The sequence below is a fragment of the Struthio camelus genome, chromosome 1, assembly GCF_040807025.1.
Source record: "Struthio camelus isolate bStrCam1 chromosome 1, bStrCam1.hap1, whole genome shotgun sequence".
Taxonomy (NCBI): domain Eukaryota; kingdom Metazoa; phylum Chordata; class Aves; order Struthioniformes; family Struthionidae; genus Struthio; species Struthio camelus.
In genome coordinates, this window is record NC_090942.1 from 207,832,444 (window position 1) to 207,849,311 (window position 16,868).

At 39.1% G+C, this 16,868-nt stretch overlaps 1 protein-coding gene across 7 annotated transcripts in view; it reads left to right on the top strand.

Moving 5' to 3' along the window:
* The window catches only part of PDGFD (platelet derived growth factor D), a 149,961-nt gene extending 133,808 nt beyond the window's left edge, over positions 1 to 16,153 (top strand). For 6 of the 7 annotated variants that reach the window (XM_068930369.1, XM_009678437.2, XM_009678441.2 and 3 more), the window contains 2 exons: positions 254 to 468; positions 12,588 to 16,152. In XM_068930369.1, the coding sequence (XP_068786470.1) occupies positions 254 to 468; positions 12,588 to 12,722 (350 nt within the window). In that variant the 3' untranslated portion in view covers positions 12,723 to 16,152. Of the gene's footprint in view, positions 1 to 253; positions 469 to 12,587 lie in introns of all 7 variants that reach the window. The other variant, XM_068930367.1, reaches the window with a different exon arrangement.
* Positions 16,154 to 16,868: the final 715 nt, after the last annotated feature.

A 16,868-nucleotide genomic window follows, 5' to 3' on the forward strand; every position in this document is an offset into this window, starting at 1 on the left:
AACTTGCCCTTCAGCTTTATAGTCAGTGGGAGTTCTGCTATGGGATTCAGTGGGAACAGGAGAGCCTGGATGGCCACCTGTAATGATTTAAAATTGATGGGTTTATCTTTGTCTTTTCAGAAATCACTTCTATCATTCATGTATTTTCCAACCACTGCCACATCACTTTGTGTTACTGGCTGCCGGGGGAACAGTATAAACCATGGGAATATGCCTCTCAGACCTTACTAATAAAACCTCTTTTGCATTGCAGTTGACCTGGACAGGTTGAATGATGATGTGAAACGCTATAGCTGCACTCCAAGAAACTACTCTGTCAATTTAAGGGAGGAACTGAAGCTGACAAATGTAGTTTTCTTCCCCCGCTGCCTCCTTGTCCAGCGCTGTGGAGGAAATTGTGGCTGTGGGACTTCGAATTGGAAATCCTGTACATGCATGTCAGGGAAAACAGTGAAAAAATATCATGAGGTATTTTCACTCTTTGATACTTCTTTTGGTAATTCGTTGCTTACATGAATTCTGAATGCTTTTCTCAGAGCTGTGTGCTGTCATATTGATTATCATCTCGCATCTGCAATGTGAAGGTAGGCAGAAATCACTGACCACAGTAAAATCTCATGGGCAGAGATGCTATTGAGAAAGGCAGATGTTGACCAAAGTGTTTAGGTGGATGCCCACTGTGATCACCATTCTGAGTGGGGAGGGAGGATCTGCCTAGGTTTCCAGGCAGATTTAGGTAGCCTGAGTGTGAAGCCTATAGATTTACACAATGGCATCGCCCTTGCTGTCTGCGCTAGATGCTAGCTTGGTATCTCTGTGATGCAGCATTCACACCTCCAACTACAGCAGAGCTGCAGAGAGACACACCCATGCAAGCAGCCTGCAAGAGGACCTAATTTTATCTATGCTTAATATTAATGGTTTAAAGTACCACATTAGAAGACACACCTAGTGCATGGCTTCAGGATACTGTAGTTTCTGTTTTCTCAGAATTTCTATTATTTTCTTAATTGACTTCTGCCTTTGAGATACAGATATAAAAATGAAGGCTCAGTGAATTACATTTGGAATTGAATGAGGAGAGTGAAAGGAGGTTATAAATGTGCTAGAAAGGGATGTTAACAGATATTTACGAGTACATTTACAAGAAATTTGAGGGGAGAGCTTCCGCCATTGCTCCATGTGGGTGCTTATGGCAACCTAGTGAACCTCATTGCAAGAATGAGGCTTAAGTCGGGCTGACTTTGCCAATGAAGGACTGATACGACATGAATGTTTACACCAGTGGAAATATTATTTTTAGGAGTACAATGACATGTTCATCTTGAGATATTTACCTGTTTTTTCCCTTACACTATATCTTTCAAGCTTCTGACCACACTTGAAAAAGACAATTGTAAACTTGTAAACTCTCTTCCCTTACAGATTTTTTTACTTCTAGGAAGCGGCTGAATCTTTTTGCCTTAACCTTTTTCACGTTCAGAAATTTTTAGGAAGGCAAAATTTGTGCATAAGAACGTTATAGGATAGTAACCATTATATTTATTTTTTAATCCATTCAAACTACGCAGAGAAAAAGTCGACAAGGAAAGAACATTTCTTGCCTCTAGAATAGCATTTGCAGCACCAAACTGTGAACATGTATAGGAAAGTTATTTGACATTATCCTTTTTAGTGACTGAAACTAGGTAGCTATATGCCATGCCGACTTAATTTCTGGCACACATCTTGCTTAAGAAACTGCTTTGCCACTTGACTTAAGTCTGAAGTGAAAATGAACTGCATGGACTCTTAATCTGGAGGTGATTTGCGCTCCTACTATAAAGGCTTTAGCTCAGGAGAGGGCCTAAAGGTAGCTGAAATAACAATAGCTGCAAACAGTAGTTTGAAATAGGAGGAGGCTGTTGAAGGTCAGAACTTTGCCTTACTGTGAGCAGAGTGGTTACTCTTTTCCAGAGTAAGAGATTTTTCTCACAATTAATTGCAGAACACAGCATACCGCACATCAGCTAGCACTGGAGAGTAGTTAATATTTTATCTAATTTTAGGGAAGATTCAAGGGATGACCCTGGTAATTACAGCACAGAAAGCCTTATCTCAATGGTAGAAAAGTTAATTGGAAAAAAATTTAATAGGGTTATGAAACACCTAGAAGAGTATGAACTGATAAAATGAAATCAGAATGCCTTATATTTGAATAAATATTTACACATTACCACAACATTGTACAAGAACACTAAAAGGCCTGGTGCTCCCTTCAGAGAGCTAACAATCTGCCAGAAAAGATCAGTCACGGATTAGAAACTGATTAAGAGATAAAGAGCAAAGAGGTGGAATAGATGGGCAATTTTCTACATAGAAGGTGGCTATCTGTGGGTGCCCCAAGCATTCTGATTAAGTAATATTTCATGTAATCTGGAAGGAGATGAACAGTGAGGTGGCAAAAATGACAGATAACACAAGATGTAATATGCTTTAACCACAGAGAAGGCTGCATGGGATTTGAGAGAGCCTGTGTAACTACTTGTAAATGCACTATAGAAAAGTATCAAGCATTAGGAGGCACAGTCTCAACGATTTATTCATATAAACATTGTATAAAAACGTATGAGGGGATGAGGGAGAAGCAGACAGAAATTTGTCCAGAAGTGGACAGAAGTTTGACTGAAGGTCAGGTAGCGAATCACTGCGCGGAGCTTAAGGAAAACACTTGTTTAGTTCAGTGGTGGTAGAAGAGAAACAAGGGACAGTGTTCTGTGGATAGAATAGAGATGGATAGAGAATAACACACCAAATATTTATCATGGCCTTAGATAAATATATGGGGTGCTTATATTTTGTTTAGACCATTGGTGCTCAAGATACAGGCAGAAAGCGAAAAGGTACATAGAAGTGGAAAATATGCATCAAAGGGGGTACAGCAGAAGATACGCAACAAAACATCTGTAAGGAAAGAGGCTCAAAAGTTTAGGATCACTTCATTTGGAAAAACTGTGAATAAGAGAGGACAGAGTAAAAGATACAAAACAGTGAATAGTACCTAAAGGAAAATCAGGTCCTCCTATTTAATCTTTTCCTTAAGAAAAGAACAAGGGCAGTCTAAGTAAGAATGCAAAGGAGCTAATTTAAAATGATAAAAATGAATTTATTTTATTTTTTGCACAACAAACCTGTACAGAATTTCAGCACTTAAATTTGTGTATAATTTAGAAGGATTCAGAGAGAGTTGGAAGTAATAACTAAAGTATATATTTAGTATATAAACTAAAGTCTCCTGGGTCATATCAATGTCAGAACTTAAGCCAAATATTGACAGTATCTAGAAAGAAATGCTGTTTATAAACATGTTATCAAGTAGTTATTTATTAACAGGTGTCTAGGAGCATCTGGGACAACGGAATCTCATACTAACAGGGTATTGGTCAGAATGCCATCAAGACGGCATGATATACATCCCCCCCAAAATTAGTCAGTAAATTCAGAAAATTCAATATTCTCAATGACGTATCACTGCTAATTTATTTCACTGCTCCTTTGTTCTCTGAAAACCGTTTGAATTAAAGACAGTGTTTCAGCTTTAACATTAAATGGCTTTTGTAAGTTTAAATTTAAACTTAATCTCTTAGGGATGAATTAACAGTTCAATGAGCAGAAATTTCGTCAAGCGGCTGCCATTAACACGAGTGGAAGTCATGCAGATCAATTTACATATGACATGCTAAAGATGTGTCCATTAATTTTAGTCGAAAAATTTTCCACTTTTAAATCTTTCACTATTATTATTATTGGCCACACACAGCTAATCATTTTTATTCTTTATTCTCCTTCTGCACGTAGCTATAATTTTATTAAGAAATATCTAACAGTGAAATCACTGAAGAGGAGTTTCCCAACATGCAATTATTAGAAACGTGTAGCTGGTTTATTCTTTTTGGAGCCAATTTGAAACCCACTAATTCAATCAAAAAGCCTTTAGTTGCATGTGGAAAGACAGAGTTTCATACTTTATGAAGTGACGTCCCCAGAGCTGTTAAGTTTGTTAAAAATCCCTGCCTTTTTTTTCAGGAGAATATAGACCAGATTCAAATGTAAGTCTGAATTACTTTGATTTACTTGCGAAAGAAACTAGAAGAAAGTATAAAATAATGGAGCAAAGAAAACTTATGTAGTAGCTGAAACTGAATCATACAAACTCCAGGTCTCTCTTCTTCCCAGGCTCATTTTGCCTAAACGCTCTCTAGAGCTTCAGCTACAGAAGTCCTGGACCTACCATAGGTACTAGTCCTGTACCTGGATGTTTGTCCTCAACAGTGCGAATCTGACTTGAAATCATGTGAAAGCTGTTTAGTGTTTTTGAGCTACCTAGTATTCCTGTGTGAGAAAGAACGGTAGGCAAATGTTCCAGAAGTGATACTCTCCTTTTCAGCTTTGTGGTCAATGTCTCGCAGTCGTCTGAGTAATTGCTCTGGGGTCACTAATGCCCTGAGTGTTTGTTGAGAGAGAGGCTTATATTCCAGAGAGTTTTCAAAGTTATTTTTTCCTTATGCTTTTAATGCTTTTTAGTTTCCCCTTAGTTCCTATTCAAAGTCTTACATTGCACTCATCACCAAGGTTTCAGAGTACTTTCTACTTAGTATCGTAGGACTAATAGCTGTCATATGTAGCCTTTAATTTCTTCAAGCTGTGAATCCTGCTCCAGTTCTCTGAACAGACTTCTGCTGAAAAACACCATGCTCTGTGGTTTTCCATAACTTCTGGGTTTGCTTGAGGCGAGAATCGTGGACAGATACTCATGACTTACCACGTAATGTCACAAACCCTGCAAACCAAGCAGTCCAATATTATCTCAAAACATATCTCAGCCACAGTGATCCTGTGATCACAGGGCTCCGTACAAAGGAAAGGCAGAGCAATTCATGAAAATGAACACATCACACCTTAATCAAAGGCTCATGTCTTCTGCTACCTAACTTCCTAAGAGGGAGCTGATATTAAAGCATGTTTACCATTGCAGTGCATTTCTATGGAAATGCCTGGAGCTTCCTGTTAAAGAGAGAGGAGTCCTAAAACTGGAGATAATGTAACACAAAGGAGATGCAGGGAAACTTCATCCAGGATTTAATTCAGCTAGAACTGAGTCTGTGTCATCCACCAGCATGTTCATACCTCACAGAAACAAGAAATCACTTTCCCCATCTCATTGCTTTAACTGATGAGATGTGAAATGGGTTTCCATGAGGAATAAACACTCTTAAGGTAGCAACCAGAATTTGTCATACTGTATAAACCTCCACAAACACTGTACTGTACAACACAGCTTGAAGGCATGTAAGCAAAAGAGCAGAGTGATTGAAGTTGATTGCACCTTTTGCCTACTTACTTGTGTCCATTGTAAAGAGTGATGCATTTATCACTGTGTGTATGTTAACAGTTTCTTTTTTTATCTCCTTTTCACAGTATTACACCTTTATTCAAGTTTCATGTTATCTGGAGCTCATCTTGTGGCTTCATAAGCCGTGTATGCAGTTCTGAACCGCAAGGTTTAGATTAGTGTTAAGGATGCTATTTTATAACCTCTTGTTGCACTGAGAGGGGTAGCAGGCATCTCAGAGTAGCTAAACAATGCTGAATTTTTCACCAAGTCGTTGGTGCATAGAAAAAAACTTTACTGGTTCCAGCATTCTAAATGGAAAACAAGATAGTAGGGAATTTTATTGGGGAAGAAAGGAGAGGAGAGAAGGTAAAGAGGTGATACGAGACTTCAGTAAGACAGAGGTGTTGTTGTCATGGAGTAAAGTGTAACTAATACAATTTGGTGTTGTCTTGGCTTTTTCTTTCCTTTTTTTCTTTTCTTTTTCAGAAAAATAGGAAGCAAGCCTTAAGGAGGCACTTGAGAGAGTAAACAATAGTTCTTGCAGGGAAACATAAGATAGCTGGACGAAAATGATGCATAGGCTGCTGATGCAATGAAGGAAATTCATTAAGGGATTAAAAAGGGATCATCAAATCAGCCTGCAAGGAATATAGTTTGTTTTTTTTTTTTTTTTTGCGTCCTGGATTTGGCAGTATATGTACCAAGGAGACAGAAAGGTTATTATGGTAATAAAGGCACGGAAAATACTCTGACAAAAGAGTTAATGCATAGAAATGTTATACAAGAAGAAACAGTGGGATTTATAAGCATTTTGTATGCCCATAGAAGCAAACAGAACGAGTTAAAAGTGACTGCTAAGTTACAGGGTGAGCAGAGAGAGCAAAGGGGTGCAGTATGAGAATAAGGTTCATTTTTGGCTGGGTTAAAATGGAAGTTGTTGGAATGACATCCGAGAGTTAAGCTAATGAGATAGGAGGTGATACAGACCTGGGCAGAGTGAGGCACTTCTGGAAGAGGGAACATCTGTACCTTGTCAGAGAAAAGCCATAATCCTTTACAAGATCACCAGAAGTGAGGGCCTTGCTAGTGTTGTGCATGTAACAAACATTGTAGTTTTAGTGACTGTTTCAGATGCCTGTCTTAGTTAAACTAACATTTTTTTCCCAGGTTTGCTGTGTTACAAACAGATATTTCTTATTCATACAAGCATTTCTTATTTGTAGACATTAAAAAAAAAAAAAAGAAAATAGAATCAATAGTCCCATTACATTTAATAATCCTTTAGTTGGAATGCTGTCCTTGATTAGCAGAAAGATCCTTTCTATTTGTTCCTGTTATGCTATAATCTCTATTAAGAAAGAGTACATTTTCGGGTCTGCGTTGTTATTTTAGGCTGTGTTCCCACTAGAATAAAGGTCCTTATGCTAAATTATGAACTGTGTTCCCACAATGCTTTGTTTCTTATGCTAAAAGCAGAGCTGAACTATGTGTGAACTTTGGATTAGATAACTTTCAAAAACTGTGGAGTAAGATTTCTCATCCATATCAGAACTTGGATCTGCATTGAATGTTTTACACTTTTAATGCTTCCTCTTTTATGAATCTCAGACAAATATAATTTGGTTTGCATACTAGAATGATGATATTTTTAGATGAGCGAAGGGAGATTAGATAATGTTGCATAGCTGTAGGTCAAAACAAGTTCTGCAAAGTACAAATTTACCTACCTAAAATTGTGTACAGATTTGCTCTCCATCCTCAGTCACTGGAATGTACAGCTAAGCAAATGTTTGGTAAACCACACTCACATTATTGATTATTTGTGATCTTGTTAGGCTAATGACAAAAGCAGAATGAGCTGTTTTGAACTGGGCTTCAAATTTTTATTTCCATTTGAAGTACTGATCAATAATCCAGCAAAGAATATTACTAGGGTTGATAATATTAAATAGTAATAAATAAAATAAAAGATAATAAATAAAGAATGAGTATTAGCAATTAGCTACACCTTTTTGTTAGCACTGTTAGCCAGGTTCCATTTTATTCTTTGCTTTTCATTAAAATAAAAATCAGCCATCACAGATTTTCATGGCTAAATGTACGCTAGACTTCAAAGGTAAAAAATATATGGCAAGGACCTTCAAGGGATGCTAAATGAAGTGGTTCAGCTCATCTGGGTCTAATCATCTAACGCTAAGAGTCCAGCCTTTGGGCTGCTTTCCAAGTTAACAGAAAGAGCTAGGCACCACCACTGCATTCAGAGGTAGGTGTTTCAGGTGAATCGTCCTCTGGAGTTGCCCCTTTGTTGCTGCTTCTGCTAGAGAAATGCTGAGATACAGGTTGCAGTGAACATGCCATCTCCAAGTGTGTCCTTTCCTCAGCAGCCATCACCACTTTGCTCTCTTATAACCCTCCCCTCCTCCCACTCATGCCAAATCAGAGTGCTTTTATAGATGGCTGAGATTAGAGGGAACTTCTGGGCCATCTGCCATGAGCTTCTGTGCTTCACAGGCGTTAGTGCGCACCCTGCTGCCCCCAAGGCAAGACCAACACTTGCATTATATACCTTCTGGAAAAGCATCAATTTTTTTTGTGTCCTCAAGCTGAGACTGAAAACCCCACTGTTCCTTGGAGGGCTATTCAAGTGATAAGGGAGCCTAACGTAAACACTTGTACCTTATTCCAGTTTGAGTTGTTTTGGCTTTGGCTTCTGGATGCTGGTTGTTATGTTTTTGTCCTCTAGTTTAGAATCTTTCAGAATCTGGCATCTAAATTCAATGTATCATCAAAGAGCAAGATTACTGGCAGGGAAGAATGTTTAAGCATTTTCTTTCTATTTCATTCACCACCACCCTCAAGGAAAATTATGCAGTTGCCACAGCCACCTGACCTTGAAACCTCTGTGATGTTCAGGCACATCTACAAAGAAAGATGACATAGCATAATAGTCTCCTGTGGAGTCATCTGCATGAGAAATGTTACTAGGCTCCAATACCCTTTTTCTTTGTATTACCTATAAGCACCAGATCCCGCTCAGATGTTGAGTCTTCTGTCTTGTTTTTATTCTTTAATTCAATGGTTATATGCCCATAATTAATTCATCATTTGATGAAGGGGATACAGCTGTGGTTATATTTTTTTTGTAAGGCGATGAGCTAAACAGCTGAGGCACCCCATCTTCATTAGTACAGATGAGCATTGATCCTTTAATTTTAAAACTGCAAGCCTATTCCTTTTTTTTTCTCACACCAAAAAGAAACCTTTTGAACATTCCAGGTCTTTCTCATACCCATATTTTCTTACAGCAGCAATGTTACTGATCTCAGGAAAACAAGGAGCAGTAAAGTTGTCCTGAGCACAATTTCTTTGAACTGTTTTCATTAATTCAATAGTTCTTCACTTTTAAGGAACTAACTGTGTAATGAATAAACAGTGCTATTTCCAGAGTAACAGTTTTCTTTCAACTACTGTGGTCACCAGGAATAGTGACCTTCCTGATTCTTTTCAATAGTCTTGTATTTAACTGAAACTAAAACTATTAGATGGAGGCTAGACTGAAAGCTTTGAGCATCAGTTCTGTGATCAGCTATTAAAGCAGTCCAATTTCAGCTATGTTCAAACACTGCTTTCCTGTCTTGTCGGGAGAAGTGTCTGCCAATTCATTTTTCTACTCTTATCAGCAAAGCCCATATACTGTTCTCAATGTTTCTTAATAGAAAACACAGGGAAAGTCCCAAAGCTGTCAGGAGGTCTGTTAGCTTAAATACAGCCCACATCCTTGCTCTCATCATATTGCGTATACTTTCATTTGCTCTCAATTGAAAAAAGCAGATCTACCTACCCATCATCTTGCAAAGTGCCAGTCATCTGAAATTGTCAGATTTTGATGAAAGGCTTCTTTAAATAAAGAATTTCATCATGAGTTCAGCTCCAGCCGCTGTACTTGATTTTAAAACTATATTTTCTTAAAAAAGGCATCTCTGAAGATGCAGTCTGTTTTCAGCTCTGAAGAAATCTCAGCAGTCCGATTCGGTTCATTTCCTTTGTGTTTTGAACATCAGTGTAGTCCAGTGAGTTGTCCTCGTGTCCATCAGCATCTGTTGCATATACTGAGGCAGTTCAATGTTTGAAACCAGTTCAAACCAATCGTAATGTTGTTACTTTTTTACAAAATTGGCATGTCCCTGTATTTTTAACAGGGAAAAATAATTGTGTCTTCCCCACAGGCTAAACCATTGCTTCAGTACCTTACACTCTCCTTCCTCTCAGTGTTACGTAGGTTGAACATGAATTTTGCCACAAAATGGTGGACAATATAATAGACTGTGTTCAGTGCCCATCACTTTTGTTACATCCCATGGCCTTGCTACCCTCCGGGCATTACAGTGGCGAAAGAATGGTCTTGTAATGAAGGCGACTCACCTGGCTTCCTTTCCACTTTCATCTCTGCACAGAATTCCTGGTTAGCCTTTGGAAAGTCATTGAGATTTACTCTTTGGGACTTTCTAATTCTGTTGAAGCTGCCAATACTCTGTGCATCTGGTATCCAGCCCCTTATTCTCCCTCTCCTTCCCAAGACTACCTCCGTTCTTGCATGGTGTTTTGAGGTTAAAACACAGAAATTACTTTGTTTAAAAAAAAAAGAGAGAATTTTTGAGGATTTTTACTTGAGTGACAGCATGATCTGTGAATTAGGGGGCCTCTTCTTCAAGGCAGAAGATATGGCTGTTTCTGTGGTTGAGATACTCAATAAAGGTGATTTAGATCCCATTCCATGCTTGACCAGAGTGGCAGGTCATAGACAAGATAGATAGACTGCTCTCCATCCTTTGCGTTAGAAGCAAGACAATTCTAGATAATCTAGAAGTCACTAGGCCAAGTTAGCACAAGTTGCAATAGCCTGCCAAGAGATGAGATATGTTAGTTCAAGTACCTTATTAGTGCATGGATTGAAGTGATTTAGGCCACAGTCAGCAGAACCTACCAGCACCCAGCTGAGGAGCTGCTACCTTGCTTTCTTTATGTCCTGCTTGCCATCTGTTAGTAAGTGAGAGCAAGGTACTCAGGAACAGTAAAAAGGTGCCTCTGGTAATTTTTACATTGATCTATTGTGGAGCCTTGAGCAAATCAGTTCTGGATCTGCAGCTATAGAAGATGGCCAATGAGGCAAAACCTTCTTTGCAATGTGCTGTGAGATTTAAGAAGAAGAATACTCTAGGAAATTTAAAGTGTCCTTAGTCTTAACTCATTTGTTGTACTTAATCAAAATTAATACTTGAGTTTCAGATAGAAGTTTGAAATTATTATCTCTCCTATTTAGCTACTTTGGGCATATAAACAATAACTCTTCTTCCCTCAACTTTACTAATTTAAGCTTGTAGAAGAGAATAACCTAATGAAACAAAATAATGGATTCTCTCCCCACGTTCTGAGCCACCATGCTAATTGTAGTATGAGCTCTTACTGAAAGACTCAGCTTCCAACAGTGGGTTCGTGAAACATGCCCATGCAGATTCCTGGTCCTCTCCAATTTTTTTCCAGTTCATGATTTGCATATTTACACTATCACAAAAAATGAGATAGGACTTGAAATTATAGTTGTTTTCCACATATCCACAACACCATTTTCATGGAGTTATAGAATCATATAATAGTTCAAGTTGGAATGCACCTCTGGAGGTTATCTAATCCAATCTCCCATTCAAAGCAGTGAGAATTTCAAAGTTAGATGAGGTTGCTTTACCCTATTAAGTTTTGACTGTCTCCATGGATGGAGATTCAGCAACCTCTCTGGGCAACCTGTTCCAGTGTTTAACCACTCTTATTATGAGGAATTTTCATTCATGTGCCTAAATAATATTTCCCTTGTGGCACTTGTGTTCATTGCCTCCTGTTCATCATCTTTATAACCTGTATCCCCCTAACCTTCCTTTTGAGGGCTGGTGGGTTCTCTTGCCTAGACAGAATTTTTTTCAGAAGCTTCTTTTACTATAACCACCTGCCCTGGGATGTCCTTGTTGATTTGTTTCTTTTTCCTTTTTCACAGTAACCTATCTTAAGAAATTGTTTGAATTAAGGCACAGATTTTTTTTAAAGGGAAGCCAACAAAAGTCGCATACTCGGATCCCAAAGTTTCATTCATCTCCTTCCACCTCTCACAGACATTTTATTTTTGGACCGCTTCTTATGATATGTGCTTCAGAAATTTCAAACTGCATCAAAAATGCTCTCTGTTCTTTAATGCAGAAGCATTATACAACTGAGGGAAGGGGCTGAGCCATTCACATATGCATGGGGCTGCAAGGACAAACCAAAGAAAACATGCTTGATAATTAGCATGCAAAGGAACAACTCTGAACATGTTTAGGGAATTGCATGAGATAAAGATACCTGACGTAGGCAATAATCCAATCTGTCAAAGCTCCAGGACAGACAATGCAGAAGGGTTTCACAGAGTAGGAAAAAATGCTGGAAATATGACAAAAATATGTCTGAGTTAACAGAAAATAAAGTCTATACTCCAAGATAGCATCAAAGGCCCCCCAAAACATATAATGCAAAGACAGATGACCTGAAGACTATCTTGAGAGTGTGTACAGGTGTATATGAGCAGCTTTACCTTCCAGCATGACAATGATGAAAGCACTAGCAGTATGACAGAGTAGACTCGCTGTTAACTCTGTTTTGTCTGTGAGCAGTGCTTCCTATTATTTTAGCTAGAAAATTTTTATCAATGTTTCAGGAGTCCAGAGGCCCTGTTAGAGTTTGGACCCCATTTTTCCAGGCATGAACAGGAGTAAACTGACCCTGTCCCAGCAAGCTGGGCAGCTGAATTCACAGAAATATAACAAATGGTGCGGGAGGAGCAGGGAAGCAGCAAGCTCCCCATGTCAGTGACATGCAGAAAGTTGCAGTTCCAGTCCAGCCTGTTGGATGAAGAAGTATAGGGGAAAGGGATGAATTAACCCAGCCTGGCATTGCTGGGAGATGGAGCAGGAAAGAAGGAGGACTATTTGACCTAGGAAGGGAGGAAACAGAACTCAGAGAAGCAATCCAAGGAGTATGGGCCCGTGAGCAGGGAGTGTGAGTGGAAGCCTCTGGTGAGGCTGGTCAGGACCATTACGGCCTATTAGTGCTCTCAGGACCCTGACATTCTCATCCTGAAATCACTAACAAAGTTTTCTGAAAGGTGCATTTCCCTTCATCTTCCCAGGTGCTGAAATTCGTTCCAGAGGCTGGGCATCCCAGAAGGAAAGGCAGAACCAGGAACAACATGGCCTTAGTAGATATACAGCTGGATCACCATGAGCGTTGTGATTGTATCTGCAGTTCAAGACCACCCCGATAAAAAAAAGAAAAAACAACAAGATATGCTAATTGCAGCTTACTGGACATTTACTTTTAAGCAGGATTGCTCTGGGGACCTTTACTCACTAATCATTTGAACTTTGCTACTAGCCTGCCTTTGCAATTAGCAAAAATGGTTGCTGCGTTTCAGCGTAGCTGTGCTGATTTAGTGCCATGGCAGCTAAACAGGTATATCATAGAATTATGTATCAGCATCCAAGAATATAGGATTATGTTTAGCTATGACTAGATTCTGAGGGCTGAGATTTTCACATCTCCCTTATTGGCCTTAACTTCACAATGCCTAATGAAATTAATCAAAAGTTGTGTAGCTAATTGTGGTAGCTGGCAATGAAATAACATTGTGCTTCTGCACATCTCTCACTCAACAGGTTCCTACACTCAAATTTTGCTATCATTTCTACCTGCTCAACTCCCCTAACTGTCAGTAGAGTTTTGTGGGTATAAATGAAGAGATAATTTGATCCCACAAAAATATATGATGCTTAATCCAGCTCCCAAAAGGAACTTTCCAGTGTTCCTTTCCAATACAGTGTCATATAATGAGGAAAATCCAGGACTATGTGAAATAGAACACCAATAAAATCGAAACTCACTGTTTGTGCTCAGGCAAATCAAGTGCTGGAATTCGTAAATGCTTAGCATGAGCTAGGGCACTGGTGGTTGCAGGGGCTGCAGAGGACAGTACTTCTGCATTAATGCTCTAGCATCACAGGAACCATCATCCAGATTTCCTCGAGAATGGCAACAAGAGGGCTTCTGCCAAGGCCCCAGATAAATCTGCATGTGCTGGTGCTTATTCTGGTCACTGTACACCTGGACTGGACTCTAGCCACTTGCCTGCAGTTGCCCACAGTTTCCCAGGATGAGCCCCTTCGATATGAAAAGCGAAAGACAACCCTCACGCATTCTCTTCCTCACTGTAGTTCAAGGAGTACCACGTTTCCCCGAGCAGGCAATGGAGATAAGGCACTTGTTTGTTGAAAGTACTGATTCATTTTGCAGTTGCATTACTGGGAAACAAAACTGTGCTTGAGATTTCATTATCACTATTTGGTTTGGGGTTTGTTTGTTTGTTTGTTTCAAATAAGGAATATTGTTACTTCATCATATATCCATTAATCTTAGTTATCTGAGGTTAGTTGTCTGATTTCAGCTATATGTATTGCCATGGTTAAACTGTTGACAGTGAATTTCTTTTTCATTGCATTTTGCTGAGGCATATTTGCTCATTAAGCCAACTCTGTCTGTCATGGAAAATGTGCATCATGTGTTAACTTCCACAAAATGAATATTATTAAACACCACCTCATAATAAAATAAGCACTTTAAAAGCTACAGCATAGCTTCCTGTACCTGTTAAAATATTCTGAAAGTGCTCTAACTGAAAAAGGAAAAAAAAGTCCTTCCAAACTGGCTTTAAAAGTTTTGAAATACTGCTCCAAAAGTGGTTCAGTGTAAATTGCAGGCAGTTTTAAGTCTGGAATAGAATTGGACTTTTGATCATGAATGTAATAGAATGGGGTGGCATATTTAATGGCTGAGGTTTTATATTTAATAGCAGACACAGGCTGCATCAGTTCATTTTGTGTATGATGCCTCTTGTGTTTCTGCCACTCTGAAAGAGCACAGTAGTTTGACAACAGTGTGTCATAATTAATGGAATCTCGCGTATGCTATAATATTGAGCGCCTTTAGGCCATTCTCTCTCAGTTATCTACAATTTAGTAATAAAAAAGTGCCCTAATGTTATAACTTAGTCTCTTTATCAACTCAAGTATTTTATGAGTGCTCTGTCTTTTATAATTTTAGCAAAACTTTCCTGAAGCATCCCTTAGAAATGTTGTATTACTTTATTTCCTGTACTTCAACATTTGAGATTCAAAATGTGTGGAATTTTTATTATTTATATTAGTTTTTCCTCTCTGGCTCCCAGATATCTATTTAAAAATGCACTTGAATGCTGAGTTAGGAAGTGATTCATCATTTTTCAAAGCAATTCACTTTTAAAGAACAACCCTGTAACCAAAGATTGCCAGCTTGATTTCTTATTTCAGGGTTGTTTAAAGAAGACTTCATTCTTTTTCTGTCTCTAGCTTAGCAGCAAGATTTACCCTGCTCTTCCATAACTTTTAGCTAGTTTTGGAAGAAATTTGCATGGGAGACACTAGTGATTGTTTTTGAGACAGTGCACTGTCTCTAAAAGATATTCCAGACTGAATGGTGCACAAATGTGGTCCGCAAAGCCCTCTGGCCTAATATTTGGCATTGGTTGTAGGACACATCGATTTCATATGACTTTTTGCTTAGGGTAGTCCATTCATTCCCGCTCCTCAGGGGAAAATGTTTACTAGGCATCCACCGTGCCTGGCATCTCCCATGCATTTATGCATGTTCATCCAGTTTCCAATCTGAATAGCTGTGGGGTATTTCTAGAGGGAAATTTTAGGGATTTTAGGGATATACCTGCAGCTAGGCGCCTAAGTTACCTCTACAAGCAATGGAGAAAGAGCTAGAGGCTCTTCTAAAGCGTTCTGTAGAGCCCCAGGTTCAAATCACCTAGTATGGGAGCTTTTCTCTCTCTAGTAGATGATATATGAATGGCCATTTTAGAGACTAGCCAACTAAATTAGGTACAGGCAGTGGTGGATGCCAGGGCCCAGCAGAGAAATTCAGCTGTAAAGAAAAAAAGAGATTGGTATAATAGGGATTATCCTCTTGCTTAATTTTGGTTTAATTTTCTTAAATATAGCCTAAACTTGTCAGAAAAGTCTTTCCCCTGGGACACAGAGCAATGAATGGGAACCACTGATGAGAAGTCATTGCTTCTTGCTGACATCTCCTATAAAGACAGTGACTTCTATGCTCCAGGTCAGCGCAGAAGAGGGTTCAAGTATGGGCTTTGTGTTGCAGTGTGAGGGTGATAATACGCATGTGAACTAAATAAAGCTCCCAGAAGCCCAAACCCCAGGCTGCAATGACCATGATGAAATCAAATACCAGCAAAACTTAGTGTTTTTTATTTATTGACAGAAATTGCAGCGATGTTTTTCCACACCTTTATTTTCTCTTTGTCTTTGTAGTAATTGCTGTGTTGTTTATATATTGTTTTAACTTAAGAAACAATGTTGTTAAAAAAGCTAATGTTTCATTTTTATTGTTGGAATTGGAAACCCCCCCCAAAAATATGATTTTCGAAGGAAACTCAAACAAATTTCTAATTTCAAAGCCACTCACTACTAGCTTTTTATTTAGTATATTCTTCTGGAATAGAGCCTACTTCCTCAAGTGCAATTTATATATATATTTTTTGTTATCTCAGTTAAATGCAGCTTTTCTAGCAGTATTTTTTACTCTATGCCATATGTCATATGTGTCTTATCTTGATGAAAAAATAAATACTGCTTTTGAAAGAAGATACTCTGAGTGATTATTCAGAATTCAGATGAACTAAAAATATGATATGAGCACATTTCCACAACATGACACCATCCATGCTAGGTCTCCTTGTGTTTTCTAGCAGCACTTCCCATGAATTGCTTTGAAGCTCTCTGTACATCAAGCAAATTCAAAAGTGCTAGTTCAGGATAATCTAGTGTGAATCCCAGCCCAGGAAGAGCTGGCAGATTTCTTGTGAAGAAGCAGCAGTGGTGACAGTGGTACAATGGTCATGATACCCCTCTGCCCACCCTGATTAGAGTGCTTCAAGCCAGTCTCAGCCTCAGCGGGCCTGCATCCCAGTGAGCTGCCTAGCTGCTGCCCTCTGCTCATCTTGCTCTGCTCTGCTCCCTGACAGCAAAGAAAGAAGGTCTGCCGCCACAGCTCTCGCTTTCACATGAACCAGGGACAGAGCTAAGGATCCACTTGCCGAGTGCGGGGTAGCTGTAGGAAGCTATGTGCAGCTGTTTGGGAAACTTTAACCTACCCCAGGGCAGGCATCTTCCCCAGTTTGGGGAGCAGCAGAATAGGACCTATCTGGACCGTAACTTTCATTTGAAGATCTTCTTTTCAAGCTAAAGCCTGCACTGAATCTAGCACTGAATAAGGACATCAAACGGTTGCCAAATTAATTTTGCAGTAGCTAGACCCCGTCTGATAAGGGAAACAGCAGCCAGCCTACAGTCTG